Source organism: Drosophila arizonae, chromosome 2 (genome assembly GCF_054131065.1).
Source record: "Drosophila arizonae isolate 15081-1271.41 chromosome 2, UAZ_ARI_1.0, whole genome shotgun sequence".
Lineage (NCBI taxonomy): Eukaryota > Metazoa > Arthropoda > Insecta > Diptera > Drosophilidae > Drosophila > Drosophila arizonae.
This window is the reverse complement of record NC_142922.1, coordinates 32,476,297-32,497,109: the sequence shown is the minus strand read 5'-3', so window position 1 is coordinate 32,497,109 and position 20,813 is coordinate 32,476,297. Positions and strand designations below refer to the sequence as shown.

Here is a 20,813-nt window from a genome sequence, read left to right as displayed (position 1 = left end):
TGGTTAGTGGTTGTAATACACGTAATACCGATTTGTAAACAGCGGAAACTGATATATGTATTTTTAAAATCGTAACTGTGACTTTTACCGCATCCCTGGTATTCACTGTGCTAGTCAAAAGTGGCATCTCTAAATTTCTAAAATGTTTCATCTCTAATTAATTTACATCTTAAGTTTTAATAATACATATTACTTTATGGCTGATTTTCAAGAGCAATTGAAAAATTATCGTCAGCAAAAGCAAAAGGAAAAATTGTTAAACAGCTTCAAATTAAAACTTAAACGTTTTTGGATGCTGGGCACTGGCGCGGACGCAACTCAGGGAAAATGTCAAACCACAATCGAAGTTAAGGTATGAAAGGTCATATGTGGCAACTGAAAGCTGAAACGTTAACATTTTTTCTCTTCTTATTTTAGCCAGCCTCTGATAAGTCTTCCGACATTAATGATACACCAGAGGAATATGTGTCTTCGGACGATGAAATTGAAGCGTCACATAGAGTCGTCAATGCTAGCGAAGATAAGGATAATAAGTGTTTAAAATATACTCTGTGGGCGGTCTACTTCCTGTTTTGGGTAACGTTGTATGTGATAGCAATTGAGCTGAAGTTCGGGTTGGTCTTCTTGATGTTCTCCGCGTTATTTGGAATATATTTCAACACCAGAACTGGCCCAAAGGACCCCAATGAAATAAGTGCTTACAGTATATTTAATAAGAACTGTGAAAGTATAGACGGCACTTTAAAGGCGGAGCAATTCGAGCGAGAAATCCGCTACGGCTCTGGTAGCGTGCGATAAGTGCAATTTATAAATATTGAAATATGTATATGTAAAATAGTTGGCATAAACTCGTGATTGGAATTTTTCCCAAGATCTGTACTTTAAAATTTACTTAAAGCGCAATATGCGACTGATAAAAAATGTTGATGCAATATACTTTTATATAAATTTGATGCATCAACGTGTTTATGATACAAGAAAAAAAAGAAAATAATAATAATAATCGTCATTAAATTATACACGATGAAATTGTAGAAATGTACTATATACCTTTGGATGATTCTTGCATGGCACAATTAGTATTCGTATATATATAAATTAGTTTACGTAAACGCTTCTATGCTTTAAGTTTTTGTACATACTCATTGACGTTTAATTACAGATTATTTGAAATTTAGTTATTCTAGTAGAATGTTTGTTTATAAGACAGTACATTTTCAGGAATGATAACTATTAAGATTAATAAGGCTTCATCAATAGGCTAATACATACATATCTAAAATAACAACGGCTTCTCTTAATATTATATTTCTATATCTATACGCCTTTATCAAAGTAGGTATGCAGTATTTATACAGATATTCAATATTCCCTTTAAATGTCTAGTATTTTTAACTCGATAGCCAAGGTAAACGTTGTCTTATAAAATTTATTGGCAGGCTTAATTTAACAGAAACAATGCACATAAACATGTATGCAAATAGTATTCACATTTGTTTGAATTCATTTATACAATCTTAGAATATATTAATATCTTATATATATATGTAGGTAGTTGCACAAGCAAAAAAAAGTAGATAAAGTTTTTTAATCCAGAATTTGAATCGACTTTTCTGCAGGTTTTTGACGAGGTGAATCCCAAAGTGATGTTGGAAAAGCCGGAGCTCTACCAGAAAACCATGACAAATTTCACTCCTAAACAAGTAAAGCTCTAATCAAGACTGCTCTACTACGAGATCCCCTGAGCCCGTTGAGAAAGTGACATTTAATAAATCTCCGCGTTTTTCTGCTTACACAAGAAACAACACATGCACACACGTACATACGCAGTGTGGGCTTACTATAGGAAATGAATTGTTTAATAACTTGTGGTTCTCGTGTTTGGACTATTTTCATGAAAATTAGATCGTTATTATATCATTGAAATGCGTGCATTTGCCAAAGCAGAAGTTTCTATTATTTGAAAAACGCCTTTTACAAATTTATGGCTGAGAGGTTGGATATAAGGGCTGTGGTAAATTATAACAAAAATCGATATTCTATTAAATACATATAAATCTACATTCAAAGTCTTAAGATGTAGCAGATATAAATTTATTACCGATTTTCGATAATGTTTTATTCGATAACAAATCGGGATGTGTTATCGATTTTTGGAGATATTCTCGATATTTGCGTTATATACGGACATTTAAAAAAAAATATCTTCTGAGATCGACGCGTTCATACATACGGACAGACGGACGGACAGACAGACGGACAAGGCTAAATTGACTCAGCTCGTCGCCCTAATCAAAAGTATACATATATACTTTTGTACTAAATCGTATACCTTGATTCGATAATAATTTGTTGAGTTTTATAAACACCATACTCTCAAGAGACTACGTTAAAAACCATTAGAAAAGTTCCTCCTTTCTTTTGCCCGTTTTGTATGTCTAATTTATGAGAAATATTTCTATTTTTAATGCTACATCTGAATTCCATGATTCCACAGCGGATGCGAGGTTTGGAATCGGCAGTATCTTATCAAGTTAAGCTGAGCTCCTGTTTTGCAAGGTAAAACTCAAAGCAGAATTCGGAGTGCTAGGATTTCGGTATGAACGACTTCTGCGAGGGTAAGAGGCACATTATACTAAGCGCCATGACCATATGCCAGATAGAGTGGACAATGTGATAGTTCTGCTTGGTTTGGAGGAACGCGTAGCAGACCAGGCCAATCATCACCAGTACCAAGCCGAGCGGCATGAAGATGGTGAGGTAGCGTCGAGCAGGGAACCACTTACGTGTTTTGGCGCAGCGCAAGCCCCAGCTGGCGGAAATGAGGCAAATGCCCGTTAAAGCTGGAGCCAGGAATACCCAGAGGCTCTGCTTGTTGAGCTCTGTGCCGAATGCAAGCAGAATCGCCCCGAACATGTTCAGCAGGGAAACGAACTGCTGAGGCATGTGGGCCATTGCAATAAGTGTGACCCAAATGGCTAACAGGCCGCAATAGAAATCGCAAAACTGAAGCACGCTGATCTTCACCAAGCAGAAGCTGTATTCGTCTTCTCCTGAGTCACACGCGTGATAGAAGATCGAGAAGAACATGGCAAAGAAGTATATGACGCTTTCGGTGTAGTAGCGGCGTCGAAAGGCCAAGTAAATGCTCGGAATGAAGAGCAGGTTGCTCAGCGTCAGCAGTAACGAGGCCATGAGGATTGACATGCTAGATGGCACCTGCGAGTCCTCGGTGCAGTCCCAGCCGCGGTAGCCCTTCATGCAAACGCAAGTGGAAAACACAAAGCCTCCCGACATATAATGGTAGCACCTCCCAAAGCGACCACAGCGCCCAGCGACACAGGGACTCGAAGATATAGAGAACACCACTGAAGTGTTGCAGTTCTCTAACGCAAAACGCTGCTCCGTTGCCGACCTGTGGTGCACATCAAAGAGACGTGTCATTTCCGAGTAGTTGTCGGTGCACTTTGAGTCCATCATACACTCTTTTACTTTGAGGGTTTCAGTTTCGTTCATGGAGGCCAGGCAATCCTTCGATCCAATACAATTCTCATAGATTGTGGCATTGCCAGCGCAGGCACATGGACTCCGCATCTCTTGCAGCAAATCCCGGTGCTGCCGAACGAACTCCTTGACGCTGTCGATGATGGTAACCCGCGCGGTCTCGGCTCCATGGCAAAACAAGCCCATTGTGACGAACCTGTATATTTATTATTATACTTATGGTTAAAAACAGAAATCGCCTCAGATAAGATTATATCTGAAATATCAAAGGTATTGTTGCTGTTTACACTTACCAGAGGCCACTTTCCGGAAAGGGTACATGTGTCAGACCCATTATTTCGGTGTTATTTACGATGCTGGAGGCGGGCAACAAGCGCTGGCCATAGCGGCATTTGTCGGGCCAGGTCGGAACGCCTGGAACGCCCAGGTGCATGCATACAATGATTTGCATACTTTGGTTATTGCTGGGCTGCTGCTCCTGACCCATCAGGACTTCGACGTCATCTAAATTACCCACTAATTTCTCAGCCAGAATGCCACCTCTTTCTGAGGGCGGCGTCATTGTGGGTGAAGCCAGCTTCAGCTCACTGATGATGCGAACTTCCGGCTTCATGGAGACGGCAAAGGTGAGCGTACCGCCAATATCGTGTACCTCGCCTAGCTCGAACGCAAAAGCGGCAGGAGACAGTGCCGTTAGGTTAAGTAGTGCCGGAACTGTTCCGTTTATATCGGGTTGCAAGTCGAAATCGAACATAAAAAACTCATGATAGCTCTGTCGCAGCAAGGGATAGAAATCCATTCCGCGACGGTGAACCGGTTGCCAATTAGATTTATCCTCAGTCTTAGAGTGAAACTGAGTTCCATTGGATTCGCTGGCCGACTCTGACTCCACTGGATCGAAGTCTATTTGGATTTCATAGGAAATTTCATGCACTTCCTGTCCTGCTTCCTCTTTCGCAGTCGAAAAATATTCAGTTTTTGAAAAAGCTTTGCCTTGACCTATGTGGGGATTCAACAGAAACTTGTCCGCTGCGCTTGCAAACCTGAGTAGGGCGTAGTGCCATGTGTTGGGTTGAACATTGAACTTAATTGAGATTTCTTCAGTTTGATTTGGTCTGATAATTGTACTGTGTAAGTAGTTGTACTCGTTGCCGGCCAGGCTTGGCGGCCCACTACCGATTAGTGGAAATGCGTTTGCCTGAATATGGAAACCGATATCTGGACAGTCCATACAGATCTCGCCAAACGTTAGCCGCGCCGTAGCCACATCCGTGTCGGAGGGCACATAAAACTTGTAAATTATTTCATTGTTGGTTTCCAAATTTCCATCCTTCTTGTTAGTGTTATTTTTGATACTGTCTGTATTTCTATCTTCGACTGTGTCTGGCTCAGTATGAGTAATATTTTCACTTGTAGCATCTGGTTCCTTTCTTTCTTTCTGAAGTTTCTTGGCATGCTCCGTCGTCAAAATTGACTCTTGTAGTAGTTTGGAGTTTCCAGAATTATGTTCGGTAACCATTCCGTTGCTCGAGCTCCTATTGGAGCTTATATTGAGCTGCTTGTTGTTGACAGGCATACTCGTTATATTGCCTATAGCAACCTGTTGATTGCTTATAATGATCGAGTGGAAACTTGATACGGACAATTCTGCCAATAGCAATGTCTCGCATGATGCTGATAGTCCTACAAAAATAACAAAAGAAAAGTCATTTATTTAATCAAATGTAATAAATATGAATAAAAAGTAACTCTTGGAAATCCAGATAACTCATCACTAAGCATTAAGAGATTAAAATAAGAAAGGTTTTACCTTGTTGCTCGATGCGATCATTATTTGGATCTGTCCAGCTGACGAAAGCAATAGCAAACCAACTTCCCAATTGAGGACCCGGTATATCAATACGGTGTCGCTTTTGATCAGACTGAAACTGTAGACTATATACCTTATATCTAAAATTAATTTTGGAATATTAATTAATCAAGAAGATATGTTATCAACACTTAAAGTATATTTCCCATTGAAGTTTTCTCTTCTATTCTATTCTACGAATTCATCTAGTCTAGCAATTAAATCAGGCTGTTAGGAATTCCTGTAGAGCACCGTTTAAAAAAATCTAAGTCCGAAATATTTTATATTTTAGTAGTTATTATTTTCTTAATTTACTATTATTTTGGAGCATTTTTAAAGGAGTGAATCGTTTTTCTTTAAGTTGTTTTTATGTTACATTCATTGACTGGGAGATAATGTGCAGATTAGTAGTCATTGAGTACCATTCACTCTAAGTAACCTCTAATGCAATTTCAATTCACGTCCAGAAACAACAAATAAAACTTTTACTAATACTTAAATTTAAGGAAAAAAAAAAGTGAAATATAATATCGTACCGTAACTCAATTATTTTAATGAATCTAACATTTTAGTAACTGTTACAATCTTTGGATTTATCCCAACACATAAAGATCACTTATAAATAAATAGAATAGCGTTGAGGTGGAAAAACTTACCTTTCATCCGAGGACAAAAAATATTTGGGAAAAGTAATATTTTCAGGACTAATCACTGGGAAGCTCTTTGCCTTTAAGTGTAGTGATACATCTTTAACTTTGCATTTTCTTTCTGCAAACGAGATTTCATTATTATTATTGTTAATATCTGTATGGATTAAATTTCGGTACTTACGAAAGGCACTCTTGGATTCTTCAAAAGCTTTAAAACTAAAGTACGCAACTCGTGTATCCAATGGAACTCGAAAGTGAAGTATCGAAACGTCCTTATAGGCGCCGTACTTAAGGAGTGTATTCGATGGCAATCGCACGGTGAGCTTTTGGTCCTTTGGTGTTTCTATTTGCTCAATTTGCTCGCCAAGGTTATATTTGTTTTCATGTGACTCGTGATGAAATTGCACACTTGCATCACTGCTCCTCATTTTTTGACCAATATACAAAAGTATTAATAGTACAATGGCATTGCATCGCAATCGTTTTTGGGTCATCTTTTCTCTTTACCCTTATTTCAATGGGCATCAAACAGCATTACTAATGGTCAGATCCCACAGCTATGGTATATATGAAATAAAAGATACATGCAAGGCGCACATAAATAAGGAATAAAATGCAAGGATTACTATGCTACTTTTCGTCATAGAATTATCAAGAATTATAAAGTTGTAAGCAATGCAATACTTTAATTGGAAATAAATGGTTAGATCGCAAGAATTATTTTCTAAGATATTACCTTATCTTAATTATTTAAAACACGTTTTTTAAACCAGAAATGCTGTGAATTCCCCAGAGTAAATTTGATTTGATAATTTGTATTTTATTTTTTATCGAATCCAGATGCCGCTCGGATTAGAGCCCAAATTCTTATTAGCTTATGCTCAGCCTACTCAGTATGTATAATTATTGGCAATAAGTTCACTAGGTCATGAAAACCCATAACCCACATCTTTATCTCTCTTTCTATGATTCACTTTAAACTTTTTACACATACAAAAAACTTGCGAAATGAGTCGCTGTATATGAAAAATATACATATGAGTACATATTCTCTCCTTAAGTGTATATATTTTGTCTTATAAATTAATACAAATTATTTAGTTCGAAGTTAAAATTTTGATATTTAGTTACACGTGTTGCTTTTACTTAGTATATAAGAATATAATCACGTCAGCTATATGTATTACTCATCAATTTGAGTTGATCATAATTTATTGATTTACTAATAGACTAAAACAAATTTCAAATAAATAATGTAACTTAATTTAGGTCGATAATCGATAGAAACAAACGTTTACCACACAAACATTTAACCGAAGCACACACAGCGAGTTATACGATTGAAATGGAAACTCCGTCAATATTCCAGCACTGCTCTTTTGGCTTTCTTCTTATCAGCTTATTTGTAAACAAATCTTATCGCACTCTAACAACCATCGAATGCACGACTCGAAAATACCGTAACGATAATAATAAACAATAACAATGCCATAGCCAAACAAGTACATGAAATAAATTATAATAATTATATAATAAGAGATTGAATTTATAATTGAATCGTACGCTATACACGTAAAGTAAATTTGATTTTGAATTAACGAATATGTGGTATTTATAGTATTTAAAATATTATAAGTAAATTTGTTTAAATTTAAATAAAAACTACATCCAATAGCTTTAAGGAACTACCAAATTATACAAGTGAGCCATCGATTCTGCCGACTAATATAATCTTCGGTTAAATAAAATATATGTATAGTGTATCTGTTTTGAGATCATTGACCGAGTCGTTTTCTACCAGCTACGTTATTTTTTTGCTATAGAGCTAACTCTCGCAAGAGAATGTTTTCAAAATTAAAAATAAAAATGGTATACTTTCATTGTGCTCGTCTAAATAGCTCAGCTGAGCTATGATCCAATTCATTCAATTTTGAATACCATTTTCTATAATGTACGATTGTTTTTCTGTATACATTTGATTTATTTTGATTTAATAAATAAATTGTATATACAATATAAAATTATTGTTTCCCTTTTATTCTTTATCTTTATAGTTAAGTAAATTTTATATTAGCATTTTTACATTTCACATGAGTATTACGAAGTCGTTCACACCCCATTGCCGTGCCCCACCCATACGCCGACTAAATAAGGGAACATGATCTGCGGATCTGGAAGACTACAGTTTCGGTTTGTGGTATTGTAGGAAGTACAGACATACATACGACGTATATAGGTGTATTTACTTCTATCAGTTAGTTACTATTATGTTATAGCGTGTCTATTATTAGAATACAGCGCTGTACGCTTATCACTCATGAAACAAACTGAATGCTTTTGGTAATGTACACCATTAAAAGCACAAATGTATCATGGCTGTTTCAAAATAGCCTTAGTTAAAATAGGGTTGATTACTCGGAAATGCATATTGATTTTATCACATATCTATAAATAATAAATGCATGTCGTCCACAGAGTGGCCTTGAATCGAGCCATTATTGATATTTCAATACATGAATGTGTTCAATTCATATTGAATGTTATTCCAGTTTCATTGGTATTCGCCTCACTTAAACTGATTGTAGTTCTACTGATATTCCGCACATTAAATATAACTGTTCGAGCAAAAGGAAATGGAACACATTACAGTAAGCCGCTCATGAGTGCCCCAATCCGTTGTCTACCTTACGTCACAACAACATTTATTAGACTGTCAGCTACTCGCTGGCATTGTTTCCATGCTGCACAATGTGGTGCTCTATGGGCTGCTCTACAGCTGTCTGGGTGTCACTGCACTATGGGTCAGACAGATGCACTATAAAACAAGAGATTGAAATTGTAATTTAATTGAATTCTATTTGCGTAAAGTGAATTTTATTATCAATGAAATGAATGTGTACTATTTATAGTATTTAAACTAAATTATTGTTTTATATATTTATTAGGACATATAGACTTTTGCAGTTGGCCATAACCCCAATGGGTGTTATATTTCGACGTCGATATATATATTTTTTTTAGCATAATACACGTGCCGAATTTTAGCTTCCCAGCTCTAAAGCTGTAGCAGATACAGTTTGACAAGTTTTTCCACGCTCCAAACCGCGTTGATTTATCTGTCATAAATTGAACTTGTATAGTAAAACTGTTCATCTCGTGAGTGCTACTTCAACTACCTTGGCTTCTGAGATATCGGAAAAGGCTTTTTCCGAAATGCTTCGCACCTAGTATGCGGATCGTAGCAATTTTTACCCTTATAATTATAATCTAAATTTCGAGTCGTTAGCTTCAATAGCAGCGAAATAGATTGCATTCGTGCGGACAGACGGATAGTATAAAACGAAGACACTCAATTTACGTTAGTGAATGAGTATAATGATGGGGGAATGTACGTACTGAAACAGTACGAGTGTTACACGCTTTACGCCAACTTGCTAATTAAGAAGATTAGGGGTTCGATAATTCATTGCACAGTGGACAGTAAATGCTCCTATAAAACTAATAGAAAAGGAGAATGTACGTATTGTGCATTGAAGATTGCTTCTAGGTTATTACAGCAAGATGATATTAATAATAAATTTTTTCGATTATTCATTTAGATTTTATACTTATTCACGAAAGTGAATTAGTATATTGGTTTTATGCAATGTCTGTCTTGTTCGTCTGTCCTTATGAACGCAATTTTTTTGAAATTTGGAACACATGCTCGTGTATATCTCCGATTTATAAAGTGTTAAAATTTACCCGATCCGCCCACTAGGGGCGTGGCAAATCGGAGAATGCATTTTCCAAAATACCAGAAATCATATTAGTTGAAGAGCTAGAATTCTGAAATTTGGAATGTGGATCCGCGTCACCACCCAAGACCAAAGAGCTAAGGCAGATATATGTTTGTATCTACTAAAGTATAAGAGCTAGAAGCTTCAAATATTTGAGTTACTGGTAACCTTCTCTATCGATGACCCAAAATATATTTTTACGCCTCTTTAGGGGCGTGTCATATCGAAAAATACCTTGTAATTTTCACATTTTTTGATCGAAAGCATTCAAATTGCACTTAGGGTACCGTTAGCTGGTTCTAAAAAGTGTCCAAAAATGAGGTGTCTACGCCCAGTAAGGGCGTGGCAAATCTGTAAAAACTGAATTTTCTACAGTATCAGAGCCAAACTAAGCTACTAAGTTGCTAATGGGATGTGAATGAGAATTTCCCTGTCGGTAACGCCCGGTGTTTTTACTTGTTAAGAATTGATATGTGTAGACAAGAAGAATATAAAGGTTTAAAAATATCTTAATACATATATGATATGAGACGCGCTATTATACAATGTAATAGGAACTGAGCTTACTACTTAGAAACTATGCAAACACCTCCATTATGTCATACATTTGATACCATGAACCATAGAAGAGCCAGCATTAATTCATTATACGCATATTTTTAAAATGAAGTAGACAGAGAGACAGTAATTTAAATTCTTGTTCCGAAATGCGCTCTTTAATTTGGTATAAACGTTATCGACGAGTTAAATTACTGCAAAAATATTAAATATGGATAGCGAGATAAATGCAAAATATGTACATAAAATGAGATATCCAAAGGTCTTTCCCCCATTACCCAGCTGTAGGCATAGTCCACAGTAAGCCTTATATATATAAGAATATGAATGGCGAGTAATTCAAAATACGCATGGCAATGTTTCGGTATTTTACAGTTCCACCGAGAGCCGATCAAACATTGAGAGAGTCAGCTAGGGAGGGACAGAGCACAAAAGAAAGAGAGAGAGAGCCAGAGATGGCGAGAATGGCAGTTAAAGTATGTTGTTTTTTGTGGCTAAACAAGTTTTTCGTTTGTGTTTCGCTCAAGAGACCGAAGAAAAGCTCCATCTAGTGAACTTGATTTAGTAGTATATACACCGTGCTCATATTCGCAACGTCGCGTCTGCGCGCGTGTTTCATGTCCGCTGAAACGCAAATTGAGAAAGTTTTTTCAAGCAAATTGTCTATAATTTCGTATTCGAAACATTCACATGTGATTTTGTAAGAATGTGTACTCAATATATATGTGAAATAGGCCTATGTACATGAATATGCATAAGATTTAAATAAATATCCAATACAAGTGAATCTCGCACGTTAGCAATAAATACAAAACATAACAAAATGCGAATGGAAGCCATTCAATATTTTCGTTTCTGTTGTTCAATTGTTGCCTCTGTATATATTCGTCCGATCCGTATGTGAACATCTGACGCCATCGTTAAATTGATTTACAGAATACGATTTAAGCTCTGCACAGGCCTTACATAACACACCTGCCATTTTTAAAGGCTGAAGTTTCGACAGAGCTTGTTTTAAATATCTTCACGAAATTCAGCGTGTCTGACGCTCTCTCTCTCTCTATCTGTCTTCCTCTTTCTCCCTTACACCTTCGCTTTACTCATTGGATATGCCCAGCGATTGCACCATGCACCCGTATATGAGCAAAAGAGAAATCAGCTTCACTCTTGCTGCTTTAGCTTTACCCAGGTGCTCACAGCACAGCGCGCATCAGGCTGCATGGTCAACAGGATTTTGAACTAATCTGATGAACTATCAACGCCCAACTAGGCATTGATCTATTGTAGTCTCAGGTTTGAGTGCGTCATTCATTGAGTTTTCAGCTAAACTATAAAACAGCTGAGTCTCTGCTCGGATAGCAACAAATAAACTTTAAAAACTCCCACAAAAGCAAATTCACAAATATGTTTGCAGGTGCCTAAGAAACCAGTTTTGTGTACGCTGATTCTCATTAGTTTTACTCTTGGGCATTCAGAGTGATAGTAACAATAATAGTGCTTAATATTTCCGTTATCAAAAAGTTTGTTTTCTTCATGATTTCGCCAACAGGCTTACCGCCTTGGCGGTGTACAACGCAATGGATTATCAAGATGAGCGACATTTCAGCTGCAAGCCTAGAATGTCGGGGAGCTCATCTCACAGGGTTGTAAACTTCATCGTTTTGGTATTCATATTTACCATCGATATAACATTTGTTTCTGAAGGTAAGTTCACCAAGCCTTATAAGTCCTTATAAGTATCTAAAACTTAACAGTTAGATCAGGACATGTTGCTTTGAAACACTTTCAAGTCAAGAAGCCAAACTCTAAATGGGTTGAGGAAGTGATTTAAATTATTTGTTATGACAACTGATCGTGCCAACGACCGATCATTATAGAAGCAATATACTGACAACAAGAGTTCAATAGCTGACTAAGAAACCTCAGCTGGGGACGACTAATAACGAGAAATTGTCACGGTCAAGGTAAAATATGTCACTTCCACCACGCAGTTAAAGCAATTTCGCTGAAAGCATCGTTCAGTGTGGGCTTTAAGATAATAATCGCACGCGGTTTGAATAAAGTAGCAAAGAGCTGAACTTCATATTACGACAATGCCCAATGGATAATGAGATTTACTTCCCACGAGACTGAATATCAAGCCATCTTTTGGTTTAGTAAATATTTAAATAGATTATAAATATATAATCATAAATGAAATGGTAGCTTGATTTGAAGTAGATATCTATCGAAATAGTTTTATTATTTATTTTATGATGATAAAAACGCATAAAGAGTTTAGATTTCATATCACTTATACTAAAAGAAATATTACTTGTTGCACTACACGATTTATAAATTAATAATAAAGCCAACAATATGATTTGATAAAATGTGAGAGTAGTCGAAATGCAATATTTCTTTTCGCTCTATATAATCTGTTTATTAATAATGTGATTTGATGAACAGAAAGAGTGGTCGAAAATTGTGTTATTGACTCTTGAATTGGTTGGGATGTTAATTACTGCAATGACCTGGACTGACGCCTAGGTGGATATCGATTTTCTCAACAATTTGTTGGCGTATATAACAATTAATGGCTTACATAGAAGAATAAATGATATAATAGTACCGTTAATTCATATAGATTCTTGATTAATTTGAAGAATTGAGGTTAATATATATTTATATATGTATGTATATAATTTTTACTTTATTTGCTTGAAACGAATGCGTACATTATTCAGTATCTGAACATATTGTGCGGATTAGTGTACTCCTAGTCGGTGCCTCTAACCTGGAGCAGAGTTGCTTCTTTTATTGAATAGTAAATAGTTGGCCTTAAATTGTCGCGGCCTCAGCTAAAGAAGACTGGGATAAAAAAGCTTTTATGACTTTCAAAATTTTAAGTATATATATATATATATATATATATATATATATATATATATATATATATATATATATATATATATATATATATATGAGTGAATAAAAAGGTAACCAGTTTGTTTGACGTACAGAGATACATTGTAGATACGTGCATGAAATAGAAGTCGTAGGTCTCTGGCTTAGGCATTGACAAGACGGATATTGGGCAAAAGCAATATAATCGTGTTCGCTTACTGAAAACAGTATACAAATACAATCTAAACCGGTTATGTTAACACTCTCGGTCGCCGGCAGAGCGCACTTTTATTTTTCAACTGGAAATCCCTCTCTAAATATGCATGCCAAGACGCTCAAATTTTTTTTTGTTTTTTTTTTTTTTATATTTCTATATACATATATCTGAGTGAACTCTCCCTGAGTAGCTGAAGGTCGTGCCGCAAGCGATACAGCAAATGAAGTAAATTTACATTTATGAACAGCGACTGTCTGGACTTATCGAAAACAGTCAATGCAATACAATTCAGTTCGATATAATACAAGAACAGGTTACGCACGCCAGTTTAGGGAATTACCAAACTCCGTCAATTGTATGAGTTCATTGGTGCTTTTATGAAAGAAAACATCAATTATTGATTATATACATTGTTACAATTGATGCATCAGACTAAAATGAAACTCAGGCAGCCCATCGAAGATATACTTTCTTTTATTTTGACGAGATGACTTTATCAATTTCATCACACTTTGTAAAGAACCAACTTCATGCTCTTTAAATCTATCAGCAGCAAATAAACAAGAATTGAATCAATATTATGATACTATTTCAATTTGTTATATAAATATATTTATTAATAGAATCGACAATCGAGTTTTTCTGTGGGTATAATTTTTCACATACCCGAAAGAGAAAAGCTTTTTATTAGTTTTAATAGGTTGAAGTTACTTTCATTTTCTCTAATTTATACATTTAGCTTTACTACAACTATACATTTTTTCATATTTTCAGCCATTTCACAGGAGCAGAATGCGCCGCCAATATTATACGTTAGAGAACGAAATTGGCGTATTTCAGAATCGGAAGAGGTGGGTCAGATTATTGATCGCGTTCGTGCCGAAGACGCTGACGGAGATGATCTCGTATTCGGAATTGAGCCGCGCTTCCTCCCGCTCATCGGCTCGAGTCAACAGACGAATACACAGGGCAAACTGCCCTTCCGTATAGATCGCAATACAGGTGTCGTCTATCTGAACGAGAGCTTATCTGGACGGGTAGGTGATACGCATAGCATAATAAATGTGTAAATTGAGCACTTACTGAGACAAATTCAATGTGAATAAAGGTTTTGTATTTTTGAAATATACATAGCAGCATCAGCAAGACTCAATTTCCCTTTTATAATTATTATCATTCATTCATAATTAAAAAACCCTTTTCAATAATAATCTATTTATGATAATATGATTTTTCTTTTAGGCCGGTGAAAATTTTCTGATATATATAACTGTGTCGGATGGACGCTACACAGCCAAAAATGAAGTGTTTATTAACATATTGGGAAGTCACGAAAGTGGAGGGTATCAGGGGTTTGGATCTCGTTCACCACCCTCGATATCGAACGTGGTAAAGAATATCTCCCAGTTCCTGCCATCATTTGATCAACTGCCCGGCGTGCAGTCCATTCGAAATGGCTTGCCAAACCGGAGGCCGACGTTGAATTTACCTCAAGGTTTTCCGACAAGCAACGCTGGCAACTTCGTACCACCTCCCTTTAAAAAGCTGTATCCTCCAATAACAGCTCCGGACTTGAGCCAAGACGAAGACAATAAAGTAGTTGACACAGAGCCGACACAGACGCCCGCCTCGGTCCAATCCACAAATAGCACTACTGCATCTACCCCGCGTAGTCGCACCAAGCTGACACCAATAGCTAATCACACCTCAGACAACTCTCTGCCCTCTGAGGCAGACTCTAAACCTGATCACAAGGACGACAGCGGTCAGAGCAAGCTGACTGATTTCAACTTAAAGTCCTTCGCAAGTCCAATTATTATTGGGCTTTGTTGCATTTTTGCAATATCTTTGACTATTCTCGCCTATGTGTGTCGCAGTCGCTTGTGCGCTATCAGCAAAACGATGAAGAAGTCCAAGGAGAAGGAAGAACTCTCCAAGAAGTCCAACCCTAGTCATCTCAGCAACACGCTAACCGACGACAGTCGCAATTCGATGGTCATGCAACAGTGGCAAGGACCTTCCGCCTTCGGGAACCGCTACGTGCCCTGGGAGCGGGATCAACAGCTACCAATAACGGTAACTCAATCAGGATAAATGGTTTCATCAATGTCTAATGTCTAATTCTAATTCTCATCGTATTGTATTGAATTGAATGTTTCAGTCATCATATCAACCACCAATGAATGCAGCGAACAGCATGGATGCTTCAATGTCAGCCTCCGCTGTAGGATCAACCGGGCTGACTAACGGTACGCCTAACGGACGTGCCACTCTATCCGAAGGTGGCCTCGGCACTGATCCCAACACAGATCATTGGGAGTTCCCAAGGCATCGACTGAAGTTCTTTAATATACTGGGTGAAGGTGCCTTCGGCCAAGTTTGGCGCTGCGAAGCAACTGGCTTGGCCGGTAAGTATTCAAATTTCAAATTACAAACAAATTTGCGAAAAAGGACAAATTCATCAAAATATATTGACTATCTGAAAACTTTTAAACTCTGTAGCAATGCGCACTTGTTACTCCATACTCAGATAGGTTATTGTATAGAAAGGAAAAGGTCAATGACTTTTTCATTTGCTTTAATTTCAACTTAATTTCAATATTTTAAGGTTTTAATCGAAGTTTTATATTAACAGGCTCCACGGAGGTCACTACGGTTGCAGTGAAAACTTTGAAGGAGAGTGCAGATGAAATCGAAAAAAAGGATTTGCTCTCCGAATTAGAGGTAAGCGCCTTAAATATCTAACCGACAAAAAAAATATAATTCCTGTTATACGTGTTGACGAATCCCTGACTGAATCCATGATCACAAAATCCAGTATTCATAACGGAACAAATGCACAAGCAGAAGCACGTGCATCGACATCCCCTACGGTGGCAATCCCGCATAGAGGACATAGAGAGTTCATTCATGATTTGACAGGGTTCAACTTCGCTGCTTCAGCGGTACTAGACTGAGTAATTTAATGGCCACATGGAGAGAAAAATCAGATGTTCTTAAAGTCCAGCATTGCTCCAATATACAGCTGTAATACTGGGGAAGTCTTGACTGGTTCTTCGCTATCCGAGTTTTTAGCTTAGAGTTGTAAACAAAATTCTCCTCCCTGTGTACTACTCCTTAAAAGCAAGAGCATATTTATATTTACACTTTGGTCTGGAGCACGTTTTCCGTTTTCAGATGTTCAGCTAATAAATAATTAAATAGATGTTTCGATTCAGTCTCGACTTACTTGAATATTTTTTTTGGCAGAGCCTTCTGACAGAAACTAATTTCTGCCCATTTACATATGATTAACATTATTTTTAGCCATACGCATCTGTGTGCATGCATATGCATCTATATATGTATTTAATTGAATTTGACTTGTATTGGTTTATTCACCTTTTTGCATCATTTAAACTTATTATTAGTGTGTGAGGAGCGCACGTTATCTGCATTTCATATGCACTTGTCAAATTATTTATTACACTCATGCTGACAATTTTCTTATGCTATGGAAGCCCATTGAACCGCACTACAACGATGATTCGGTCGGGAATAGAGAACAGTATCAGGAAACACTTTTGCGGACTGTCGTCCGCCCGCAGACATTACGAACTAGGCACAAGGTTTTGTTATCGCATTAAACATTTTGCATATGAATCAGTGGAAACCCGGGGTACACAACGAAGCAAAGACGTGAGCCAAAAGCTTCCGCTCTGACGCCTGGGCACAAACTAATTCCTGTTGCTGCGTACAATAATTAGTGTGACTGAGTGCGCTGGGATGTACAATTGTGATTGACTCTCTCTAACTCTGCGACTCTCTGATACTCCGACAATGCGGCAGACCTGCGCACTGAAGCTCTTCGGAGTCCTGCCCAGCTGGTCGAAGAGGCTGTAGATAATTCGGAAAGCTCGTTAGACGTTCATTGAGTCGGATATCAGCATTCGATAGCATTGATTTGCCGGCTATCTTGAGTTGTTCATGATACAATGCTCATTATTCGTTTCGACATTAACAACAGGTGATAGATATGTATACATATGTATCGCCTAATGGGAAAAAATGTTAATATTAGCTTTATTTTATACCTGTGAACTTATGTTTTGCTTTACTATTACAGGTGATGAAAAGTCTGGAGCCTCACGTAAATGTCGTTCAGCTTTTGGGTTGCTGCACAGAAAAGGATCCAACCTTTGTAATACTCGAGTACGTTAGTCGAGGAAAACTGCAAACATATTTGAGAAACTCACGAGCAGAAAGGTGAGCTAATTTAATAATTACTAATTAATTTAGTAGACTATCGCTATAATTGTTTTTTTTTTTTTTTTTTTTTTTTGGAATATATTATATTACAGGCATTATGGAAATACTCACGGAAAATCAAATGTGTTGACATCAGGCGACTTAACTTCGTTCATGTATCAAGTTGCCAGAGGAATGGATTATTTAACGTCGCGCGGGGTAAGTAATTCAGCATTTACTTCAATTCAGTTGAAATTACTTATGGTAAAGACGAGCTCCTACCCCATATTTTATTATAAGTCTATATAATTAATACAAATTTGTTACAGATCATCCATCGTGACCTTGCTGCGCGCAATATTTTGATCACTGATGATCATACATGCAAAGTCGCTGATTTTGGATTTGCGAGAGATATCGTCACATCTAAGATATACGAGCGAAAGAGCGAAGGAAAACTTCCAATTAGGTAAATAATATTCATTTGACATAAGTTTTCCAAATAGCCCCTAACCACAGTATCAATAAGAATCAATTCCTGACTGCTGAATAGGTTCTGTGGCTGGGACTAGGGCCAATTGTCACTTCTATGTAGAACACAGTAACTAAGTTAATTAACGTAAGGGACAATAATTTGTTATTGAAATATTTACATACGTTTTGCACAAGCAGAAAAATAATTATCAGTACGCCCAAAATGATTACGAAACTTCTTTGCAGTACATATTAGTGATATATTTTTTTATATATTTCGACACTTAAGCTAAACTTACAAACTGATTAATTAGTACTACTGAAATTGTGAATGTATACCAATATTTTTGGTTCGTTTTAGATGGATGGCTACAGAATCACTTTATGATAACATATTTTCAATAAAATCGGATATCTGGAGCTTTGGTATATTAATGTGGGAGATCGTTACATTGGGATCCACACCTTATCCAGGTATATCCGCTGCCGATGTAATGCGCAAGGTAAATTAAAACATCACACTTTGCTGTATATCCAAAGCGATATTCATTTACCTTTCCCTTTTTCAGGTTCGAGACGGATATCGTCTTGAAAAACCAGAGCATTGTCGAAGGGAGCTCTACAATATTATGTACTACTGTTGGTCCCAAGATGCCAATGAGCGACCAACGTTTGCAGAGATAATAAAGATGCTCGACAAATTACTGCACACTGAAATGGACTATATCGAATTGGAACGTTTTCCAGACCATAACTATTATAATATTGTGAATCTCAGTGGGGAAAAATTATAAGTCACAATGTTTTATTTACAAAAAAAAGAAAGAAAAGGAAAATGGAGGGTTCGATCACGCACTGCCACGAAGAGCTTTATTTATGTAAACTAAGTAGGAAAGTATAGTGCCTTCACTATATTTTTGCTAGAATATTTATTGTATAAACTTTTTATTTTTATAATTATTATATTTATTATTATCATTCAATGTAAAATAACAATCTGGTTATCGTTAATAAAAAAATTATATAATACAGAATTTCTGCCCTAATGGTTGGATGTGTAAGACAATTTTCCTATCGAATATTTTACTTTCAAATTAAAAATTTTTATTTTATTTTATAGTTTCTGCTTGGATCATGAACATTCGCTGATATTAATAATATATCATTTGTATCCAATTTTGCGTACTATGAATAGAGAAATAGTATGCATAACTATCAAAGCCTAAGCCCAATAACTTAAGCAATAATGGAAAATGGGCACGAGAGATCGTTATATAGCTTGACACTCAAAAGTTCATAATTATTTTATGCGAAAATCGTCTATAATGTAAATCAAGTCAATCGGAAACCTTAGAGTTTAAAATAATTACAAATAATACATTCAGGGCACTTGGACACTGAAAGAGTCACATGATAAATGTACTATAATTTATGAACTAAAAAAAGTTCGACTTCGACTTTTCTTAGACACTCTGGCTAAAACTGAGACAGGTATACATACGTATATATTCTTGATGAAGATGACGAGCTTATACATATTAGCCGTACGTAGAATTCTATAAAATATATACATATATAATAATACATATTTTATTTAGCTCTTATGCTATATGATTAGAGATAGACTCTTGTATCTCGGATAATAAGACCTTCGTATATATTTTACGTATGTCGAACTATTAAAATTATGATATACAGAAGAATCCGGTTACAACGACTCCGCTTATAGCGTTCATAAGGTTAATGCGATAAAATTCTGGTCCCTGGACAAGCTTATACCTTTACGGCGGTCCATTGAGCGTCGTTAAAACCGGATTCTACTTTATACACATTAATATATAAAATATATCTCATATTTAAATATTATATTTATAATTTATATGACTATAGCCTATATACGTCCTCTAATCCTATATCCAACAAATTCACAGTCGCGACATATTAAGTGCTTAGCAAACACAGGAACAGGAACCGGCACGGGCGCAGGCGCAGGCGCAGGCTGGCAATGTTGGCTGAAAAGTCAGACGTTAAAGTTGCCGTCGCAATAACATGCGGATGTCTCTGTGTTTGTATATCAGCAAGAGAACCACGTTCCCATTCTCTGATCATCAGCTGAGGGCAGTCAGTCGGCTCCGATCTTAAGTCTTGTCCTAGTAATGTTTGCTGATTGTCTGCCTAATTCGGTTGAGAGAATGTTTAACCATTCATTCATTATTCATTTTAACTTATATTTAGTTTGCCCAACAAAGATAAGATTTGCCCAGATGAAGACGAGTAATATATATTCGAATAGATTAATAAATATTCGTATACTCGCCACCACCTTGAAAACGACAGCTATTACAACGCCAGTTGCTATTACCACACATGGGTTTGATTAGAGACTTTCATTAGAGGTGCGGATGAGCATTGTGTTGGGCGCCGGCTAATTGCATACTGGCCTCGCGTGTCGCCCTGCACCGCAAATCGCATTTACATTATTTATATTACATCTATAAAACCCAGATTCAACCATAATTAGCGACACATTTGTCGACAGAGATCAAGACAAAGATCGGCGCAGTTGATCCTTTTATGGCTGGCGCTAGGATTTATATGCACTTCCTTTCACATTTAAAGGGCGAACAACTACCTGTATGACCCACTTACATTCATGAAACGGTGCATTC

At 36.7% G+C, this 20,813-nt stretch overlaps 3 protein-coding genes across 12 annotated transcripts; 2 read left to right on the top strand and 1 right to left on the bottom strand.

Moving 5' to 3' along the window:
* The first annotated feature begins 31 nt into the window (after positions 1 to 31).
* On the top strand, positions 32 to 871 carry Saysd1 (SAYSVFN motif domain containing 1). Its single transcript, XM_018018476.2, has 2 exons — positions 32 to 352; positions 418 to 871. The coding sequence occupies exons 1-2, from the start codon at positions 197 to 199 to the stop codon at positions 796 to 798; spliced, it is 537 nt and encodes a 178-aa protein (XP_017873965.1). The 5' UTR covers positions 32 to 196; the 3' UTR covers positions 799 to 871.
* A 574-nt stretch (positions 872 to 1,445) lies between these two features.
* Positions 1,446 to 17,174, bottom strand: LOC108621256 (uncharacterized). 9 transcript variants are annotated; one of them, XM_018018455.2, is made up of 7 exons: positions 16,825 to 17,174; positions 8,651 to 8,818; positions 6,185 to 6,560; positions 6,010 to 6,121; positions 5,315 to 5,454; positions 3,798 to 5,187; positions 1,446 to 3,700 (listed from the first exon to the last, which is right to left on the bottom strand). In XM_018018455.2, the coding sequence occupies exons 3-7, from the start codon at positions 6,495 to 6,497 to the stop codon at positions 2,587 to 2,589; spliced, it is 3,069 nt and encodes a 1,022-aa protein (XP_017873944.1). In that variant the 5' UTR covers positions 6,498 to 6,560; positions 8,651 to 8,818; positions 16,825 to 17,174; the 3' UTR covers positions 1,446 to 2,586. The 9 variants fall into 9 exon arrangements, with proteins under 9 accessions (XP_017873944.1, XP_089332736.1, XP_089332733.1 ...); XM_089476610.1 differs by having other exon boundaries at positions 8,688 to 8,818; XM_089476607.1 differs by lacking the exon at positions 16,825 to 17,174 and adding an exon at positions 16,673 to 16,811.
* On the top strand, positions 10,886 to 19,178 carry Cad96Ca (tyrosine kinase receptor Cad96Ca). 2 transcript variants are annotated; one of them, XM_018018457.2, is made up of 11 exons: positions 10,886 to 11,040; positions 11,890 to 12,044; positions 14,218 to 14,480; positions 14,686 to 15,519; positions 15,605 to 15,851; positions 16,079 to 16,167; positions 17,549 to 17,688; positions 17,784 to 17,889; positions 18,000 to 18,139; positions 18,506 to 18,647; positions 18,714 to 19,178. In XM_018018457.2, the coding sequence occupies exons 1-11, from the start codon at positions 10,958 to 10,960 to the stop codon at positions 18,936 to 18,938; spliced, it is 2,424 nt and encodes an 807-aa protein (XP_017873946.1). In that variant the 5' UTR covers positions 10,886 to 10,957; the 3' UTR covers positions 18,939 to 19,178. The 2 variants fall into 2 exon arrangements, with proteins under 2 accessions (XP_017873946.1, XP_089332739.1); XM_089476613.1 differs by lacking the exon at positions 10,886 to 11,040 and adding an exon at positions 11,049 to 11,633.
* The last annotated feature ends 1,635 nt before the right edge of the window (positions 19,179 to 20,813 follow it).